Source organism: Nanorana parkeri, unplaced genomic scaffold (assembly GCF_000935625.1).
Source record: "Nanorana parkeri isolate BGI_ZX_2015 unplaced genomic scaffold, ASM93562v1 scaffold1223, whole genome shotgun sequence".
Taxonomy (NCBI): domain Eukaryota; kingdom Metazoa; phylum Chordata; class Amphibia; order Anura; family Dicroglossidae; genus Nanorana; species Nanorana parkeri.
This window is the reverse complement of record NW_017307491.1, coordinates 199,149-218,253: the sequence shown is the minus strand read 5'-3', so window position 1 is coordinate 218,253 and position 19,105 is coordinate 199,149. Positions and strand designations below refer to the sequence as shown.

At 40.9% G+C, this 19,105-nt stretch overlaps 1 protein-coding gene across 1 annotated transcript in view; it reads left to right on the top strand.

Moving 5' to 3' along the window:
- LOC108797077 (tensin-3-like) overlaps positions 1 to 19,105 on the top strand; it is a 143,105-nt gene that overhangs the window by 77,571 nt on the left and 46,429 nt on the right. The window contains exons 5-6 of the mRNA XM_018568643.1: positions 9,786 to 9,850; positions 17,590 to 17,673. Of these exons, the coding sequence (XP_018424145.1) occupies positions 9,786 to 9,850; positions 17,590 to 17,673 (149 nt within the window). The remainder of the gene's footprint in view (positions 1 to 9,785; positions 9,851 to 17,589; positions 17,674 to 19,105) is intronic.

Genomic DNA, 19,105 nt, shown 5'->3' with positions numbered 1-19,105 from the left:
CCCCCCCCCCCCAATACATAAATATGTAAACATAAATTATGTACATGTATTAAAATAGTAAAAAATACTATCATTAAGCACATTTCATAAAGAACCAATTAAATACGTAACTATATAAACATAGACAAATATACTTGTTGAAAAACGAACAAACTGTGAAGATGCTGAACAAGTGTGTGCAAATACAAAATGCAAAGTGTATTGCATCCATTTGTGCTAGTGACATAACATTATAGTGCAATAACAAATAGCTATTGTGCAATCTCAGTCCACTGTGTTTTCCACCAAAAAACTCCAGATATCCTTCGTGCCATGAACAAAATTGGATAGACTCACTGGAAGGTGTTGACCACTAAAAACTATGATTATGATTAAGTCATACAAGGCTAGTATTTCTTGCTATTACTCCTCATCAAGCACCAGTCTCCACGTTATCCCGGCTTTGTCAGTGCTCCAAACAGCAAAAATCATTACTCCTTTTTACTCGCCTATTCAATTTCCTTATGGCTCCGATCTTTCCTCTAGTAGCTCATAAAAAGAGGAAACCACAGAAGCCACAGATGGTGAAGCATGTAATAAAAGTTTTATTAAAATAGTTAAGAAATACATTCACAAATCATAAACAGCCTTAAATGGCTTGCACGCTCATTTCAGTACAATTCTACTCCTCAGAGCAGACCTCATAGCTCTCTGTGTCCATTGTGCTCAAGTATATGTGATGTCAGCATGTGCTCCGTCTCCTCTACGCGGTTCATCATAAGACTTCCTACATGCAGGTGTCATCCCGTTCCCTTATATTCCCTGCTAAAATCACGTTGCTAAATACATATATTAAAGCCCATTTCCACCTTTGTAAGTGATGAGCATTTTTTTGTGGCAATGTAGAGGTGCAGTAATGATGTATATGTTTGTACATTTTCATGACTTGCTTTTCTGGGTTTCCTAATTTTTGATGGACTTTATAGTAGGCATGAGTCCTACATTTTCTCCACAGGAAAACTCAGTCTAACACTGGGGTCAGATTGTAAAGCAGCTGACCCCCTCCCTGTAAGTTATAACAGGATAACTGCACACCAATTCTGCTTTTCCAGATCAAAATACTTTGTCCAGGGGGGGTTGCCACTATGAATACTAGTGAATAGGGGGAGAGCACTCAGAGAGAAAGTGTTGATTTACACAGTCCGCTTACAAAGTACAGAGGTGGCCAGTTCAAAACGAGCCACGAGGAGATGAAAAGGACAAAAACAAGTTTCTGTGTTCATATACAGCAACTGCATATGCCTGCTTTATGTTCACTCATTGTACATTGCTGGCATGTTTTTTTAAAAATACCTCCGCAAAGGTGGAAATTTGCTTTAAAGTGACAAACTCAGGAATTAAACCTTAAAAATACATTCAAGTACTTTAACTATTAACTATAATGTTTTTTTATGTGTGTATAACTCGGCTCTAGGTCCTCAAATCATCGCTTTCTTCATACTGACACTGACCTTCCTTCTGAAGGGTGGCTAATTTTGTTCCCCATGATCCCTGTGTGTGCGTAAAGTAGCCACCGCTCCAAGCTCGCTCCCGTTATAGACTACAATCTCACGTTTAGTTTACTTATTTGTAGGGAGATTGTAGTCTTATCACGGGAGGGACTTCTAGAATTTGGGTACTTACCTGTAGCAGGCAACATGGCTGATTCCAGGTTTTTCTCAGCACCTTTATAAAGTTAAGTGATCTTTACTTTTAGAAAATAAAGACCATAAACGCTGTGTTGCTATCACCAGTAGCAACCAAAGAAACTAAATGAATCAGTGAAAAAGCAATTAATGATAACGTTGTAGCCATGTGAATGATATATACTTTGTATGGTATTAACAAATTGTAAACATTGTGGCACTATCACCAATAGCAGCCAGAAAAACTAAACAAATAGTGAAATAACAATTAGTGATAACAACCATATAACCATGAGAATGATATACTTTCTAAGGTATCAGTGAATATATCAATAATGAAACCTTAGTATTGTGCAAACTATTCCAAAATTCTAAATAGCATCCAAATAGACCAACCAGTTCATGTGGGTGCTGTATAATCGGTTCCAAAAATGGTGAATGATGTTATGTGCTCCAAGTAAAACAACAATTCTTTGTAAAATATTAGTGTTAAATCTGTGTTTATTTAAAACAACTTTTACAGACGAGTCAAGACAGTACCATACAGAACGAAAACAATAGCCCTTTCTCCTCTGGGTGATAACTCAATCAATATTGGATGAAAACTGCAACAGCAAAAACTTCCATAACCTGTAATGGGATCGAGCTCTGAGACCAATTAGTCCACACACAAAAATTACTCAACAGAACGCAGAAGAGCAAGCCTATCGAATCATTTAAAACCTGAGGATCCAGAAAAGGGGGAAAGAGGGAGAGAGGAAAGAAAAGAATGCCAGAAAAAGGAAAAGAAAAGGAAAGTACAAGAGAATCAGAGTGGGGGTCCCTAGGGGAGAAGAGAGAAAAACATGTAGTGTGCCCTTTGGGAGTGTAAGCAACAGCACAATAAGTGGAGGCCAAGATTGGTTTATAAACAGTTTCTGAGAGTGACTAGAGGTAGAAAAATGTATTCATACAGCCCAGAGCGCATAAAAAGCCTCATATCGGTCAGCTGCAACGGCCAATATCTCTTCTATGTGCATAATGTCATTCATAATATTAACCCAATGGGAATGGGATGGAACCACTGTAGTCTTCCATAAAAAAGGAATAATGTGAGGAGCAGCTGAAAAAATAAAATGGAGAATAGAGCGTTTCTGCCCCTTTCCGGATCCCGGGAAAATCTACTAAAGGCCAATTTCTGGAGAGGGTGCAATAATCCTACCATGGAGCTCAGAGCCAATCTCATAAAATGTTTGCCAAAAAAGCTGAAGCAAAGGATAGTTCCAACAAATGTGCAGGTAAGTTCCCCTCTCTCTCTCTCTCTCTCTCTCTCTCTCTCATATCTCCAACAGAGATACGGGATCTCTATACCAACAAGATAACATTTTATAATGTTTCTCTTGTGTATAACAGGACATGGATGACTGTGAGTATTATGAAAATAGGAATCCCATTCCTCTGCAGAGAGATGTTTACCTAAATCTCTATGCCAAATCTGTGCAGACCAACGGTTTCCCCCGGTAGAAAGAAGCTTATAAATAGAGTCTGTATGATGGGAGAGATCAGATTGCACACACAGCTGCTCAAACGCCGTAAGAGATCTAACGAGTGAGCCCAGAGTCCGCAAAGTTTTAGCAAAGCAGATAGTTTTGCCGACATCAGCCAATTACCGCGACCAGGAGGTTCGGTAGTCAGGTATTTAAACTGCCCTGTAGTAGCATCCACAAAGTCTTTAGCATGGGGCCAGTGAGAACGTTCATAACCCCCCAAATACCCATCTCGGATACCTATGGGTAGAGACGGATTGTCAATTAACGTTATCATGGGGCCAGGGCAGGAGGACAAATTATAGCAGAGAACAGACCTTTAAAGAGTCAAAGGCAAAAGACCAGCATATCGGATAGACGAGGAAGGCAACCACGGAATGGAGCGTAGGTCTAACGGCTACATCGATTGTTCCACAACTACCGACCTCGGTGATCTAATACACCAAAAGATTTGTATCTACAAAGGATACGGTAACGGAGGCACGAAAGGCCCCCCCTCCAAATGGATCGGATGCATGAGGAGCGCAACATTAGGGAGAAACAATTAGACTGGTTGATCGGAATCATTTAGAATAATTAAAGCAGCTTAGGTAGGATGTCCATTTTAAGGACATGCAGCTTACCGAAACCACAAAATGCGTAATGAAGTCCATCCCTCGAGGTCTTTACGAAGCAGGTTTAACATTGGAATATAGTTACATTAAGTATGATAATTTAGAGGGAATACAAACTCCTAGGTACAGAATACATTGGGATTTCTACTAAAAAGGAAAATTTCGCAGGAGGGTGGAAAGATCTGAAGTAGTAAGAAAAATGTTCAGGGCCTCTGTTTTCTGTACATTCAGTTTAAAGCTACTCAGGTCGCTAAAACAGGCAAACTCTGCAAACAAAGATGGCAAACTAACATGTGGCTGACAGCTATAAAGGAGCAGATCATCAACTGGGGATCGTCCTTTCAGAAGATGATCGACGCAAAAGTTTGTGCTTTACGCATAAACTCAGTATGTCCTCCTATGCACAGGAACGGAATTTCAAATTGTTGACCAGGTGGTACAGATCACCGGTCAGGATGCATAAAATTAGCTCACTAAACCCGGACACCTGTTGGAGATGTCAGGCTGAGATAGGTACACTGACGCACATCTGGTGGAGCTGCCCCATGCTTCTGCCCTTTTGGCAAACCGTCTCACATGTTTACTCACGAGTGGTCTCTAACGAAGTCATCATCACACCTAAAATGGCGCTGCTATCCATCTTTCCGGGTTCCATCTCTAAAGTAAAGAAATCATTGCTGTCCGCACTTTGATTCCCCGTTATTGGAACTCCTCAGTCGTGCCCTCAGTGTCGGAGTGCACAGTGGAGCTGTGCAGGCTGATGAGATCTGTATTTCCCTTTTCCGCCTTCTTTCATGTTTTGTCTGCTGTCAGGTGTTGTTTGTGGCTCCTTGGGCCCTCCACGCTTGTGGGTACCTAGCCCCCAGATTGCTGTTCACTACGTATCCCACGATCCTATGCAGGGGCATACACCCTTTTATACTTCGTTCACTGTTCTGCTGAATGTTAATTGCCCAAGGAATGTGAGATAGATGTTTTATCTCTTGTTGTTTGTGTTCTCTGTTTATGTATCCTACAAGGATGTTTATGTGCAAAATCTTTCAATAAAAACAATTTCTGTAAAAAGGAGCAGATCATCGACATATAGAGAAAAGCTTATAATGGTCTCTTTGTAAAATATTAAAACATCACATGTTCCTCTGGTGGTTGGTGGTACAATCCATTTAGAAGAGTGTTGCTTGAAAAAAGAACATATACCAGAACCATAGTGCCCTCTGTCTTTTATAAAACACTTTATTAAATTAAAACAAAAAAATGGCCACTCAAATTAAAATGCGTATATAAATGCACATAAATTGTGTTTTAACACCCCAGAGCCACAAGCTGGGAGTTCCCAGCACCATTCTCTTATACTGTATCTAGTTTCACAATAATAAATGTATTATCTGTCGTGGTTGAATACATTTTGACGTTTGTTTCAATTTAAAGAAAAGTAGCTTTATTACTTTAACATTTTCATATGTGTGCATTGAAATAACATGTTTATTACAAATAAGAGTTATTGAACCAATTTTAAGAAAACAAAAACAAGCACTGGCCGCAACGTAGTGAAAGATCTGACCGCAAAAAGAAAAATAGTTGTGTGAAAAAGTGTTGGCTCCCTTCCTGATTTTTCATTGTTTTGCACGTTTGTCACACTTTAATGTTTCAGATCATCAAACAAATTTAAATATTAGTCAAAGATAAACACCAGTAAACACAACATGCAGTTTTTAAAGTAAGGTTTTTATTATTAAGGGAAAACAAAAATCCAAACCCACATGGCCCTGTGTGAAAAAGTGTTTGCCCCCTAAACCTAATAACTGGTTGGGCCACCCTTAGCAGCAAGAACTGCAATCAAGCGTTTGTGATAACTTGCAATGAGTCTGCTACAGCGCTATGCAGGAATTTAGGTCCACTCATCTTTGCAGATTCTGTCTTTTATAAAACACTTTATTAAATTAAAACAAAAAAATGGCCACTCAAATTAAAATGCGTATATAAATGCACATAAATTGTGTTTTAACACCCCAGAGCCACAAGCTGGGAGTTCCCAGCACCATTCTCTTATACTGTATCTAGTTTCACAATAATAAATGTATTATCTGTCGTGGTTGAATACATTTTGACGTTTGTTTCAATTTAAAGAAAAGTAGCTTTATTACTTTAACATTTTCATATGTGTGCATTGAAATAACATGTTTATTACAAATAAGAGTTATTGAACCAATTTTAAGAAAACAAAAACAAGCACTGGCCGCAACGTAGTGAAAGATCTGACCGCAAAAAGAAAAATAGTTGTGTGAAAAAGTGTTGGCTCCCTTCCTGATTTTTCATTGTTTTGCACGTTTGTCACACTTTAATGTTTCAGATCATCAAACAAATTTAAATATTAGTCAAAGATAAACACCAGTAAACACAACATGCAGTTTTTAAAGTAAGGTTTTTATTATTAAGGGAAAACAAAAATCCAAACCCACATGGCCCTGTGTGAAAAAGTGTTTGCCCCCTAAACCTAATAACTGGTTGGGCCACCCTTAGCAGCAAGAACTGCAATCAAGCGTTTGTGATAACTTGCAATGAGTCTGCTACAGCGCTATGCAGGAATTTAGGTCCACTCATCTTTGCAGAATTGTTGTAATTCAGCTACATTGGAAGGTTTTCGAGCATGATCCACCTTTTTAAGGTCATGCCACAGCATCTCAATAGGATTCAGGTCAGGACTTTGACTAGGCCACTCCCAATCTTCATTTTGCTTTTCTTCAGCCATTCCGAGGTGGACTTGCTGGTGTGTTTTGGATCATTGTCCTGCTGCAGAACCCAAGTTTGCTTCAGCTTGAGGTCGCCAACAGATGGCCGCACATTATGCTTCAGGTTTTTTGGTAGACAGCAGAATTCATGGTTCCATTTATCACAGCAAGTCTTCCAGGTCCTGAAGCAGCAAAACAGCCCCAGACCATCACAGTACCACCACCATATTTTACTGTTGGTATGATGTTCTTTTTCTGAAATGCGGTGTTACTCTTACGACAGATGTAATGGGACATACACCTTCCAAAAAGTTCAACGTTTGTCTCGTCAGTCCACAGAGTATTTTCCCAAAAGTCTTGGGGATCATCAAGATGTTTTCTGGCATAACGCAGACGAGCTTTTATGTTCTTTTTGCTCAGCAGTAGTTTTCGTCTTGGAACTCTGCCATGCAGGCCATTTTTGCCCAGTCTCTTTCTTATGGTGGAGTTATGAACACTGACCTGAACTGAGGCAAGTGAGGTCTGCAGTTCTTTGGATGTTGTTGTGGGGTCTTTTGTGACCTCTTGGATGAGTCGTCGCTGCGCTCTTGGGGCCATTTTGGTTGGCCGCCCACTCCTGGGAAGGTTCACCACTGTTCCATGTTTTCGCCATTTGTAGGTAATGGCTCTTACTGTGGTTCGCTGGAGTCCCAAAGCTTTAGAAATGGCTTTATAACTTTTTCCAGACTGATAGATCTCAATTACTTTCTTTCTCATTTGTTCCTGGATTTCTTTGGTTCTCGGCATGATGTGTAGCTTTTGAGGATCTTTTGCTCTACTTCACTTTGTCAGTCAAGTCTTAAGGTGCCCACACACCTTGTGATAATCGCGGGAAATCCCGCGATCGTACGATTATCGCAAGGTGTGTGGAAGGCGTGCAACCGTTTTTACTGTACGGTCGCACGACTTTTATCTTGGGAACATGTTCGAAAACCTGCCGAGAATCGTACGATTGTCGGCTGGTGCGTGGCATGTTCGTAAGATAAATGCCGCACGGGCCGGTGTGCGCTAGCGCACACTGCCCGTTCAGCATTGCGGTCATTGGAAGCCCGCCCCTCAGCGGGGCGGGCTTGCGATTATCGCAGGTACGATCAGCCTGTCCAAAATGGGCAGATCGTACTTTTTTTTAATTACCTTAGGTCTGTGTCCAGCTTTATTTAAGTGATTTCTTGATTGGGAACAGGTGTGGCAGTAATCAGGCCTGGGTGTGGCTAGAGAAATTGAACTCAGGTGTGATAAACCAGAGTTAAGGTGCCCATACACCTTACGATTATCGTACGATAATCGTATGCGACAGACTTTTCGTACGACAATCATAACGTGTGAATAGAGTGCCCGACCAATAGTACTGTACAATCGTACGACTTTTGACGGTCAAGCATGTTTTGAAAACTTTGGTCGATCGTACGATGTTCGCATGGTTGGTGGCGTTTCCGTCCGTCATAAGTCGTACGATTAACACTGCGCAAACAAAAATAATTGCGGTCAATTACCGCAAGTCGTCCAGGTGTTTTTTTTAAACTACCGCTGATTGAACCTTGCGATAATCAGGGCAGGATGGGGCCGTCTTACGAAAATCGGACGACAGTTCGATCATTGGACGAAAAGCTAATCGTAAGGTGTATGGGCACCTTTAAGTTATGTTTTAACACTTTTTTTACACAGGGCCATGTGGGTTTGGATTTTGTTTTCCCTTAATAGAAACCTTCCTTTAAAAACTGCATGTTGTGTTATCTTTGACCTAATATTTAAATTTGTTTGATGATCTAAAACATTAAAGTGTGACAAACGTGCAAAACAAAGAAAAATCAGGAAGGGGGCCAACACTTTTTCACACAACTGTATATATGAAGTATTGCATATTTGGTTTGCTTGATATACTCTGTCATGTAAATAAAAGTGTTTATTTAGTGATGTTAAAGCGTATCTAAACCCAAAAGCAAAAGTGTGATGGTGATCCTGCAAATAACACTTTCTGTCCCTTTGTTTCTACACTAATTTCTCTGCTGCACCTATGGAAGGAGCCATGGTTGTCACACAGGCTGGACTTCAAACATGTCTGCCTTTGTTTGTCTCTATTACATGGTGAATTGATGGGACAAGCAGTTTACACAAGAAAGATAAAGATGTTTTTGTTTACTTTGGCTCACAGGGAGAGACCCTGCATTTCTAGCAAGCTCAACAGGTATTTTCTGTACTTGCTGAAAATGTTCTTAACCTGAAAAATGAAAATTGATGCAGCCATGACTTTTAAAGTGTATTTTCACTTTTGCAGCCAAATTGGGATAACACCAATTTTATTTGTTAAACGCGCCCAAACACATAGCATAGTTTAGGGGGGAAAAAATTGTAGCTCACCTTTTTTTATGTATACAATCTTTGTGCTACCTCCAGGACTGAGAAATCCTGCTTACTTCTTACTATCTGGGTGGGGGCTTTTAGGGGAGTTTAGTTTCAAAGAGTTAATCTCGTTTTTACCGGGCTGGCTTGTAAACTATATGAGTAGGACTTTCTGTACTAACAAAGGGTTAAATCCTGAAGACATTGAGAGGTATTTATCAAATCAGTAGCAGACAAAATCTGTATCAGTTGCCCGTGACAATCAGCTTCTCTGTTTAGTTTGTTCAGTTTAGATTTGAAAATGAAAGAGAAGCTGACTGGTTGCCATGCACAGCTGCTCCAGATTTTGTCTGCTCCAGTTCTGATAAATTCCCCCCATTGTATGTTAATGAGGGGGAACTTAGCATTTCCTAAGTCTTTCTGTTCAAAGTTTCCTGTTACTGAAATAAAGAGATATCTAAAAGGTAGGAAGCATTTTTTTAAATTATTTTTAGATATACTGTGTGAATAGGAATAGATGACAAACATATAATGGGGGTTTTTCTCAATTTTGACTGTAAAAGTAAAAATACACTTTAACCAAGACATTGAGTTAAAGACTGCCGTACGTATATATAAATCCTGGTCCTGAAGTGGTTATACAGTATATACAGTAGCAGCCATGATCTTGGTATCTTTCTTTTCAGCAGGCAATGCTCATTTTGTACAAGTGATCTAAGCGGCTGTAGAGCCGAATCACGTGTAGCGCCCTAAATTTGTTTTTAGGTTTGGATGCCTTTTAAGTGATTGAAACAGGAAGACAATGAGCTTGCCTCCACCAATAAACTTCTGTTATTGCTACAACATTATTTATTTTTGTGTCATTTCTTGTAGGGTGGAAAAGGAAGAATTGGAGTTGTGATAGCATCATATATGCACTTTACCAATGTTTCCCTAGGGTGAGTTAGAAAATATTTTGACAACTGATGTATTTTGCAAAAGTGGTAGACCCACTTATAAAATATGGAATTACTTAAAATTCCTTTTATGCCTTCTCACTAATGCATTTTTTTTTGTACTGTTCAGCAGGCAGGTAAAATCACCTGGGTGTATCCAGAATGGCATATATGCGTGTCCAAGATTCAGGATGTATGCAGATTTTTTCCACCAGAGGGAGTGGTGGGAGGCTGGAATGGTAGAGGTAATGAGCCCAGCTGAAGTAAGCTGGCTCATTAGGGCCTCTATAAGAACTCCCAGAATGCTCAGAGATTGGCTCCACCCTGGAACCAGTTTAATACCTGAAGAGACTGGGGAGCTTTCTGCTGACCTGTGTGGTGAAAAAGGGAAAACAAATCTTGTGTGGTGAGACACAGCCTGTGTGGCAGTTGATGTAATAGGGAGATAGGTGCTAGGGGCAGCACAAGGTTGCACCTAATGGGTAGTGAGGGATAGCGTGTGTATAGTAAGTGGCCAACAGGCCAGGATTTATTTTCATGTTTTGTTTGTTTTTGCTCAACTTTTCTTGTAGCTAGTTATGAATAAACTGTTTTGTGCGTTTCACCCGAAGCAATCCTTTTTTTGCGGTGGCTAATTTCTGTGATGTGAACCCATCCAGGGGGGCACACACACCCGCTGCCGATCTAACACTCTCACTATATTATAAGCCGAGGTACCTATAGCGATCGAGCGTCTCTATAGACGCTCGATCGCTTGTATTAGAAGATCGCCTGTCTTCTTTCTTGGAATCTATTAAACCTCATTTATCAACAACATTACACTAGCTTGATAAATCTGGTGCAAATATATTCCGTGCAAGTTCAAACACTCGCAATTGCTTTGATAAATTCCCCCCATTGTGTCTCCAGTTTTTGTGCTATATATGAGCAATATTGAAAAATCTTACTCTTGCAAAGGGGGAGTGGGGAGACCTCTGCACGAGCTGGAATCAGGTAAGTCAGGGGTCTCAAACTCAATTCACTCGGGGGCGGCTCAACAAATTTTTTTCTCTCATGGGGGCTGCTTGCCAAATTTCATACTTTAAAATAAAATGTAACTATATCCGGTTTGGTACTACAGACACCAAAATACACAAGAAGGCCACATTCATATCTGTAGGTTTAGGTGCGATTCAGGATTCCTGCATCAGAAACTTGCGTTTTCCTGCACCAGGAATCCCTGATGTGGCGTTTACAAGTGACAGCTGTCACTCATTCAAGTTAATGATCAGGTAACAGAAGTTGCATGTAATCGCCTGCAAACCGCAAGTAGTGGTATGTGATATTATTACATGCGGTTAGGAATCACTCTCCCTGGATGCACAATCATTGCGTCCAGGGAGAGTGATTGATTCCTTACCGCATGTATAAATGTCTCATGCTCTCTTCTGGCTGTCTCTTTTCCCTGTCTCTCCTCCCTCTCTTTTTCCTGGCTGCCTCACCACAGTTTATTTTTCCTGGCAGTCTCCCCTTGCTCTCTCCTCGTTCTCTCGACTGGCTGTCTCTTCATTCTCTCTTGGCTGTCTCTCCTCCCTGTCTCTCCTCACTCTCTTTCTCCTGGCTGTCTCACTACAGTTTCTTTCTCTTTTTTTGGCAGTCTCCCCTCGCTCTCTCAACTGGCTGTCTCTCCTTGCTCTCTCCTCGCTCTCTCGACTGGCTGTCTCTTCACTCTCTCCTCGCTATTTCTCTTTTTCCTGGCTGTCTCTCTTTGCTAGGTTACATGCACATATTACACTGCAATGTGGTGTGTGTGTGAGAGATTACACATATGACACACATCAGTGAGATGGGATCTGTTCAATGGAGAATACAGTTATATCTATTTGTCTGTTTAATTATTTCTGTAGATGAAGTACAAAGTGCTGTGAAAAAGAGGAAGGGAAAACAGACAAATACATTTGGCAAAAGACAGAGAAGTAACTAAGAAACCTCAGGGCCCCGGTGCTAGAAGCCATGAAGGCCCCCCCCCTGCTGCGGAGCATTGGCCACCTGGGAGCTGAAGTCCCAGGAGGCAATGTCAGTGCCTCGGCAGCTACTGGGCTGGGGCCCTCTTCTTCCTTTCCAGGCCCCCCATGTAGCAGAACGCCAGTGCCTGGTTGCACATGCGACCACGGGGGTATAACAATCAAGGCATGCTGGGACTTATAGTTCAACTACAACCAGCATGCCTTCATTGTCCCTGTAAACCCTTCCACATCAATCCGGGAACTTCAAGTTCCAGCATGCAAGTCCCATAAGTCCCCTGCAGTAGTTCCCTGGTTGATATGTGAGAGGTGTACAGGGGCAGTGAGTGCATACAGGGACTTGTAGTTACCTGCATGATAGAAGGCTCTTTTAATTACTTTCCTCATGAAAATACTAGTAATACAAAGCCATTATAGTACAGTAATTTTCAGGTTCAACTATATTCTCTTCTATGTTTCTATAATGACATTGTATTACTAGTATTTCATGAGGACAGTAATCAAAACAGCCTTCTATCATACAGGGAACCACAAGTCTCAGCTGAACTGCCGACTTGTAGTTTTCTAGTAATACAATGCCATTATAGAACATGGAATAGAATAAAGTTGAACTTGAAACTTTCAAATTCAGCCATGATCTATTCAATAATCTATAATGGCAAGTACTTACCTCAGCTGTCACGGTCTTCTTGTTCTCGCAGCTGGAGGAAGCTTGAGCAAGCTGGAAAAACAAAAACTAGCGTGGGGGACAGTGGCCGGAACATCGAGGCGGGTCTCTCTGTATTATCGGCTGCTGGGTCCTCGTGGCCGAGGCCGCAGTGCTGCCCCATTATGTGCCTGTGTTCACTGCCCAGCGGCCAGCGCAACCTCCTCCCGCCTGTCCGTCTGTCTTTGTGCTCGGGGCCTCCCCCATCGCCCCCCCCCCGGTTGTTATGCCACTGCCGGAACACCAGCGCCAGGGCCCCTTCTTCCTTTCTGGGCCCCCTCTAAGTGGCAGAACGCCAGGGCCCGGTCACACATGCGACCTCTGCGACCCTGGCAGTTCCGCCACTGGCAAAAGACAACTTTCGTTGACCCTGTAATACTCTAATGTCAGCATAAAAATCGAAAGGAAAAGTTGATGCTGAGCAAAGGAAATTTCAATTGTTCATTTGTGGAGTTTAATAAGAGTGCTACTTGCCTAATATGCAATGAGTTGCTGTTCTTAAAGATTATAATCTTAAGCAGCATTATACTGCTAAACATGCAGATCAGTATGCAAGGATAATAAAGGCAGAGGAAAATTGCCCAGCTTCAGAAAGGCCTGCACATGCCGCCAAACCTCTTCAAGTGGGCAAAATAGCAATGCGATACAGGAGTTGAGGCTAGCTATGTGGTGAGGGACCAGGTTGCAAAAGCAGGAAAGCCATTTACTGAAGGTCAGTTTCTTAAAGATTGTATGGTAAAGGTGGCCGATATACTTTGCCCTGAGAAGGCAATTTTATTCAGAAACATCAGCTTAGCAAAAACAGTGGCAGAGAGGATCAGTGATTTGTCAAATAATATTTATGAGCAGCTGTGCAAAAAAAAGCTACAAAGTTCTGTTTTTATTAATTGGCTCTTGAGAGTTCTGACATAAATTACACTGCTCAGCTCGCTGTATTTGTCAGAGGAATTAATGGCCATTTTGAACTGACTGAACAGTTGCTCAGTTTTATTGCAATTCAGGGAAAGACTACAGACCGCAACATATTTCAGCAACTCTGTGATATAATTGATTGTGCTGACCTGCCTTGGGATAGACTGGTTGGAATAACCACAGATGGTGCCCCATCAATGACTGGGGGGAAAAAATGGCCTAGTGGCGCTAACACAAAGAAAACTAGAAGAAGAAAATGCAGATCCTGCTATTTCTTTTGCATTGCATTATTTATCAGCAGAAGAGGTTCTATGAACTGAGGAAAGAAGTCAGGACATTTCTGATGGATGGAGAGTCTGGATGTTCCTGAGCTTGATGATCCCAAATAAGCCAGGGACTTGCCATTTTTGGTTGTTATCACACAGGAGCGCCCTGCCTGCTGCAGCGGTCTGTATCCCCTACCTGTCCCATTGTCTCTGCTGATAGAGGCAGGGAGGGAAGGGGACACAGACTGCTGCATTCAGCGCCTCCCAGAAAGGGGGAAAATAGTGGAGTAGAATGGCGGCAGCAATTGACAACGATTCTCATTATCGATTAAATCGATTTAGTTGTTGCAGCCCTACTGAAAGATAAATATATTGCGGGGGGAGAGGGGGCCAGAATTTAGCAGTAATTCCATTTTCCAAAATTACTCCAGTTTTTTTTAAATTTAAATCTATTGCTGTAACAGGCTGCTTACAAGTGAGCTAGGCAGCTGTACAGTAGCACTCTACATTTAGGAATAATTTAACAATAATCTGCGCTTAAGGAAATAACTCTAAATCAATAAAAAAACTACTACTAAGCTGCTATGTAAAAGTAGCTGAAAGCTTCAGCAAATCTTGATAAAATCAACAGTGCTGAATATTAACTAAATAATATAAAACAAAAAGTGAATACATGTGTTTGCTTGAATAAATAAATACATTTAACAAGGAATAAAATTAATCCAAAAAATTATTTAAGAAAATTAATTAAGCGATCAAAAATTCGATGTGAGTAATAAAGTGAAAAAATTATTAAATATTGCATGTACGATTAGCAACGTAATCCATAAAAATGACACACTAAATGTGAAAGCAGTGTTATAAACCCAACAGTGAAATATAGTGTTTTCCTAAATATATGATATTGAATAATCCTTGAGGGTTTATATCACTGCTTTCACATTTGTGTCATTTTTATGGATTACGTTGTTAATCGTACATGCGATATTTAATTCTTTTTTTACTTTATTACATTTAATTTTTGATCGATTCTTAATTTGCTTCAATCATTTTTTGGAATAATTAATTTTATTCCTTGCTAAATGTACTTATTATTTATTCAAGCAAACACATTTAATCACTTTTTGTTTTATATTCATTTAGTTAATATTCAGCGCTGTGTTGATTCTACATTTTGGAAGCATGGCCAAATGAAGGAGAAAACCCCGCCCGACACCCTTGAACTACACATCTTGGGTGCAGCTATAATTCCTATCCTCTGAGCGATAGGAATTCCACAGCCCTGATGTTAAAGACCACTAGCTGAATGGATACACTATATTGCCAAAAGTATTGGGGCACCCCTCCAAATCATTGGATTCAGGTGTTCCAATCACCTCCATGGCACAAGTGTATAAAATTAAGCACCTAGGCATGCAGACTGCTTCTACAAACATTTGTGAAAGAATGGGTTGCTCTTAGGAGCTCAGTGAATTCAAGCATGGTACCGTGATAGGTTGCCACCTATGTAATAAGTCTATACGGGAAATTTCCTTGCTACTACGGTCAACTGTTAGTGATATTATAACAAAGTGGAAGCAACTGGGAACAACAGCAAATGACAGAGTGGGGTCAGCGCATGCTGAAGCGCAGTGTGCAGAAGTCACCAATTGTCTGCAGAGTCAATAGCTACAAACCCCCAATCTTCATGTGGCCTTCAGATTGGCACAACAACAGTGCGTAGAGAGCTTCATGGAATGGGTTTCCATGGCCGAGCAGCTGCATCCAAGCCTTACATCACCAAGTGCAATGCAAAGCGTCGGATGCAATGGTTTAAAGCACGCCGCCACCGGACTCTAGAGAAGTGGAGACTTTTTTTGGAGTGACGAATCATGCTTCTCTGTTTGACAATCCGATGGACGTGTCTGGGTTTGGCGGTTGCCAGGAGAACGGTACTTGCCTGACTGCATTGTGCCAAGTCTAAAGTTTGGTGGAGGGGGGGATTATGGTGTGAGGTTGTTTTTGCAGGGGTTGGGTTTGGCCCCTTAGTTCCTCTTAAGGCATCAGCATACCAAGACATGTTGGACAATGTTATGCTCCCAACTTTGTGGGAAGAGATTGAGGATGACCCCTTCCTGTTCCAACATGACGGCGCACCAGTGCACAAAGCAAGGTCCATAAAGACATGGATGAGGGAGTTTGGGGTGGAGGAAATTGACTGGCCTGCACAGAGTCCTGACCTCAACCCGATAGAACACCTTTTGGGATGAATTAGCGCGGAGACTGCAAGCCAGGCCTTCTCGTCCAACATCAGTACCTGACCTCACAAATGCGCTTCCGGAAGAATGGTCAAACATTCCCATAGACACACTCCTAAACCTTGTGGACAGCCTTCCCAGAAAAGTTGAAGCTGTTATAGCTGCAAAGGGTGGGCCAACTCAATATTGAAACCTACGGACTGAGACTGGAATGCCATTAGAGTTTATGTGCGTGTAAAGGCAGGCGTCCTAATACTTTTGGTAATATAGTGTGTATGTATATTTATCGTGCAGTAGAGCTGCAACCAACTAATCGATTAAACGATAATGAAAATAGTTGTCAACTATTCTCATTATTGATTTAGTTGGCTGGTTGGTGCCCATTACCTGCTGTATTTACATTCAGCTGCCGACTGCGGAATCTTGCCACTGGCAGCTGTCATTCCCTGGCTGAAGCTATTCAAGCGTTATGTGCTTACAATACAATTATTACAATTTTTTTTTAAAAGGTGGGATAAGGTTATGGTTTTGGCCCGACAAATTCTGCTGTGGGATGCGGTGCCATTCATTTTAATTCTGCTGTGCGATGCGGTGCCATTCATTTTAATGGCACCCCAAACACGCCCGCAGTGTGATCACCACTAGAAAGCACGGTACTGCGATGCCGTGCAATTACAAAAAATTGTGCATGCAGTTTTATTCTGAAATTTTGTTTGTAAAATTCAATTTGTGTATTTTAAATAAAAGATTGTATTTCATTGTTTTTATTCCATTAATCGAAAAAACTATTGACCAACTAATCGATTATGAAAATAATTGTTCGTTGCAGCCCTGCCTTTCAGCAAAGGGTCCTTCCCCTCCGCTGGTACGGGTGTGCTATCTGTACCCCATACTGCCATCCAGCGCAGCCCTGCACTATATATTTTGAATTTTACTCGCAAATTGCGAGGACTCCGAAGAGAAGCACTTCTTAGCACAGTTAAATAGGGTTTGGGTTATTTGGTTATCAGGACAAGTAGATTGAGTCCCCCAATTTAGTATTTGGGCAAGTAGTAGTTTTGTTTTTTTTAAATCTCCACACCCTGGAACATCCCTATTTATTTCAATGTTCTTGAGCTCATTTTATCAAACTGCTTTTTTTTTTAAGTCATATTACCATAATTAATGTTGTTTCAAACTTGCCTAAAATCCTAGGGAAGCATCTATTGATATCAAAGTTTCAGCATATTTGAATCAAGATAAGATAAAAATCAGTCAGTACAGACTAATGGCTCCTGCTTTACGCTTTGCCTAAAATATTTAATGGGTTTTTTTCACAGACAATGATTGCCTAGCTGTCCCTTTATGCCTTTCCTGCTTTTTTCGGCATTTAAGTCTTTCACTGTTCTTCCCAACCTTTTTTTTCTTTAAGTTCCTCTTTTATATCTATGCTCTTTGTAAGGATTAATTATTCACCAATTGTAAATACAAGCCCCCTTTTTATAGTTAGACTGCAGACAGCTTGCTTTATATGATAGACTAATAATCACTGCTTAGATTCCTTGTGACTCTAGTAGTTCTATCTGAAAGGTATACTTCATATTCTTATGTAATTATTGTGGGTTTTTTTTCCTCTTAGGGCTGACCAAGCTCTTGATCGTTTTGCAATGAAGAAGTTTTTTGATGATAAAGTGTCAGTACTGATGCAGCCATCCCAAAAAAGGTAGGTTGTTTATATACAAAGATGTAAATTTTAGCCTGTATTTATACTGAAAGAAAAATATACATATAGTTTGATACTGAATGTTAATAAAATATCAGCTGTTGCAACATAGTTAAGTATATTTAAAGCTCCAACTTTTTTTTTTTTAGTTTTGGATAGATTGGGGAAATGTTAAAACCTGCCAGGTTTCAATTGCTAAGGGCTGGTTCACACCACAAAGGCTGCATTCCAGAGTGTTTAGCCTCTGGAACGCACTGGGATGCAAGCCGGCCGGCTCCCTGCGTTGAGGGGCAGGAGGGGGTGTGGTGGTGCATTGAAGTCAATGGCACCGCAGCCACGCCCCCGCCCACAGTGCAATCGCCCGCACCCAGAACACAGGTACATTAGTGCCTGTGTTCCGGTCCAGTGCAATCTGCAAAAATGCTGTAAGCACTATTTTTGGAGATCGAAATGGACCAGATAATGGGCCACTAATGTGTCTGCGTTCCGGGTGTGGGCGATCGCACTGCGGGTGGGGGGTGTAACTGCATTGCCATTGACTTCAATGCACCGCCACGCCCCCTCCCGCCTCTGAACGCATGGAGCAGGCCGTCTTGTGATCCAGTGGGTTCCAGAGGCTGAACGCTCTGGAAAGTAGACTTTGTGGTGTTAACTGGCCCTAAAAGCAAAAATGGCCAACACACCTGGTAACAGATCTCAAATCTTTACTGAGATCTTTTTTGATATAACAATATAGCTTGTGCAGCAAAAAATATTAAACACTGATATTTTGAAGACACTGTGGTCCTTTGTCTAGGTGACCATATAATAAAGAAAATAAATAAATACATGGAAGAAATAATATATGTGTGTGTGTGTGTGTGTGTGTGTGTGTGTGTATATATATATATATATATATATTGGCACCCCTGCATTTGTCAGATAATGCACCACTTTGCGCAGGAAATTGTTGCAATTAAAAATGTTTAGGCATTCTCATGTTTTTTTCTATTGTAGCCATTTTTCAGTTTTCAGCGCAAGTTTGGCTGAGAACTGTTACCAGGTGCCATTTTTGTTTTTAGGAATTTGCTTCCTTTGGTTCTGAAAGTGCCTCACCCCCTCAAAATACGATTAAATATACAAAAGAAAGAAAAGGAGAAATGGGGTTTAAAGAGCCACAAGCCATTGCAAGGTTTTGGAGATTTGGAAAAAAACATGTAGTTTATTATGACATAAGTACCCTAAATACAGCATAATACCAATTCATGAAAAGACTTAAATTGTGTATCCTATCTGGGTTTTTATCATTCCTTCTTATGCAGCCAAATTACATACAGATACCAATATTCAGAATTTAATATTCTCCATATTGATCTTTGAAGACTCTTGTATGTTTAATCAGTTTGACTGTTTCCACGGCTTGCATATTCAAGTTGATCCAACGCGTTTCGCC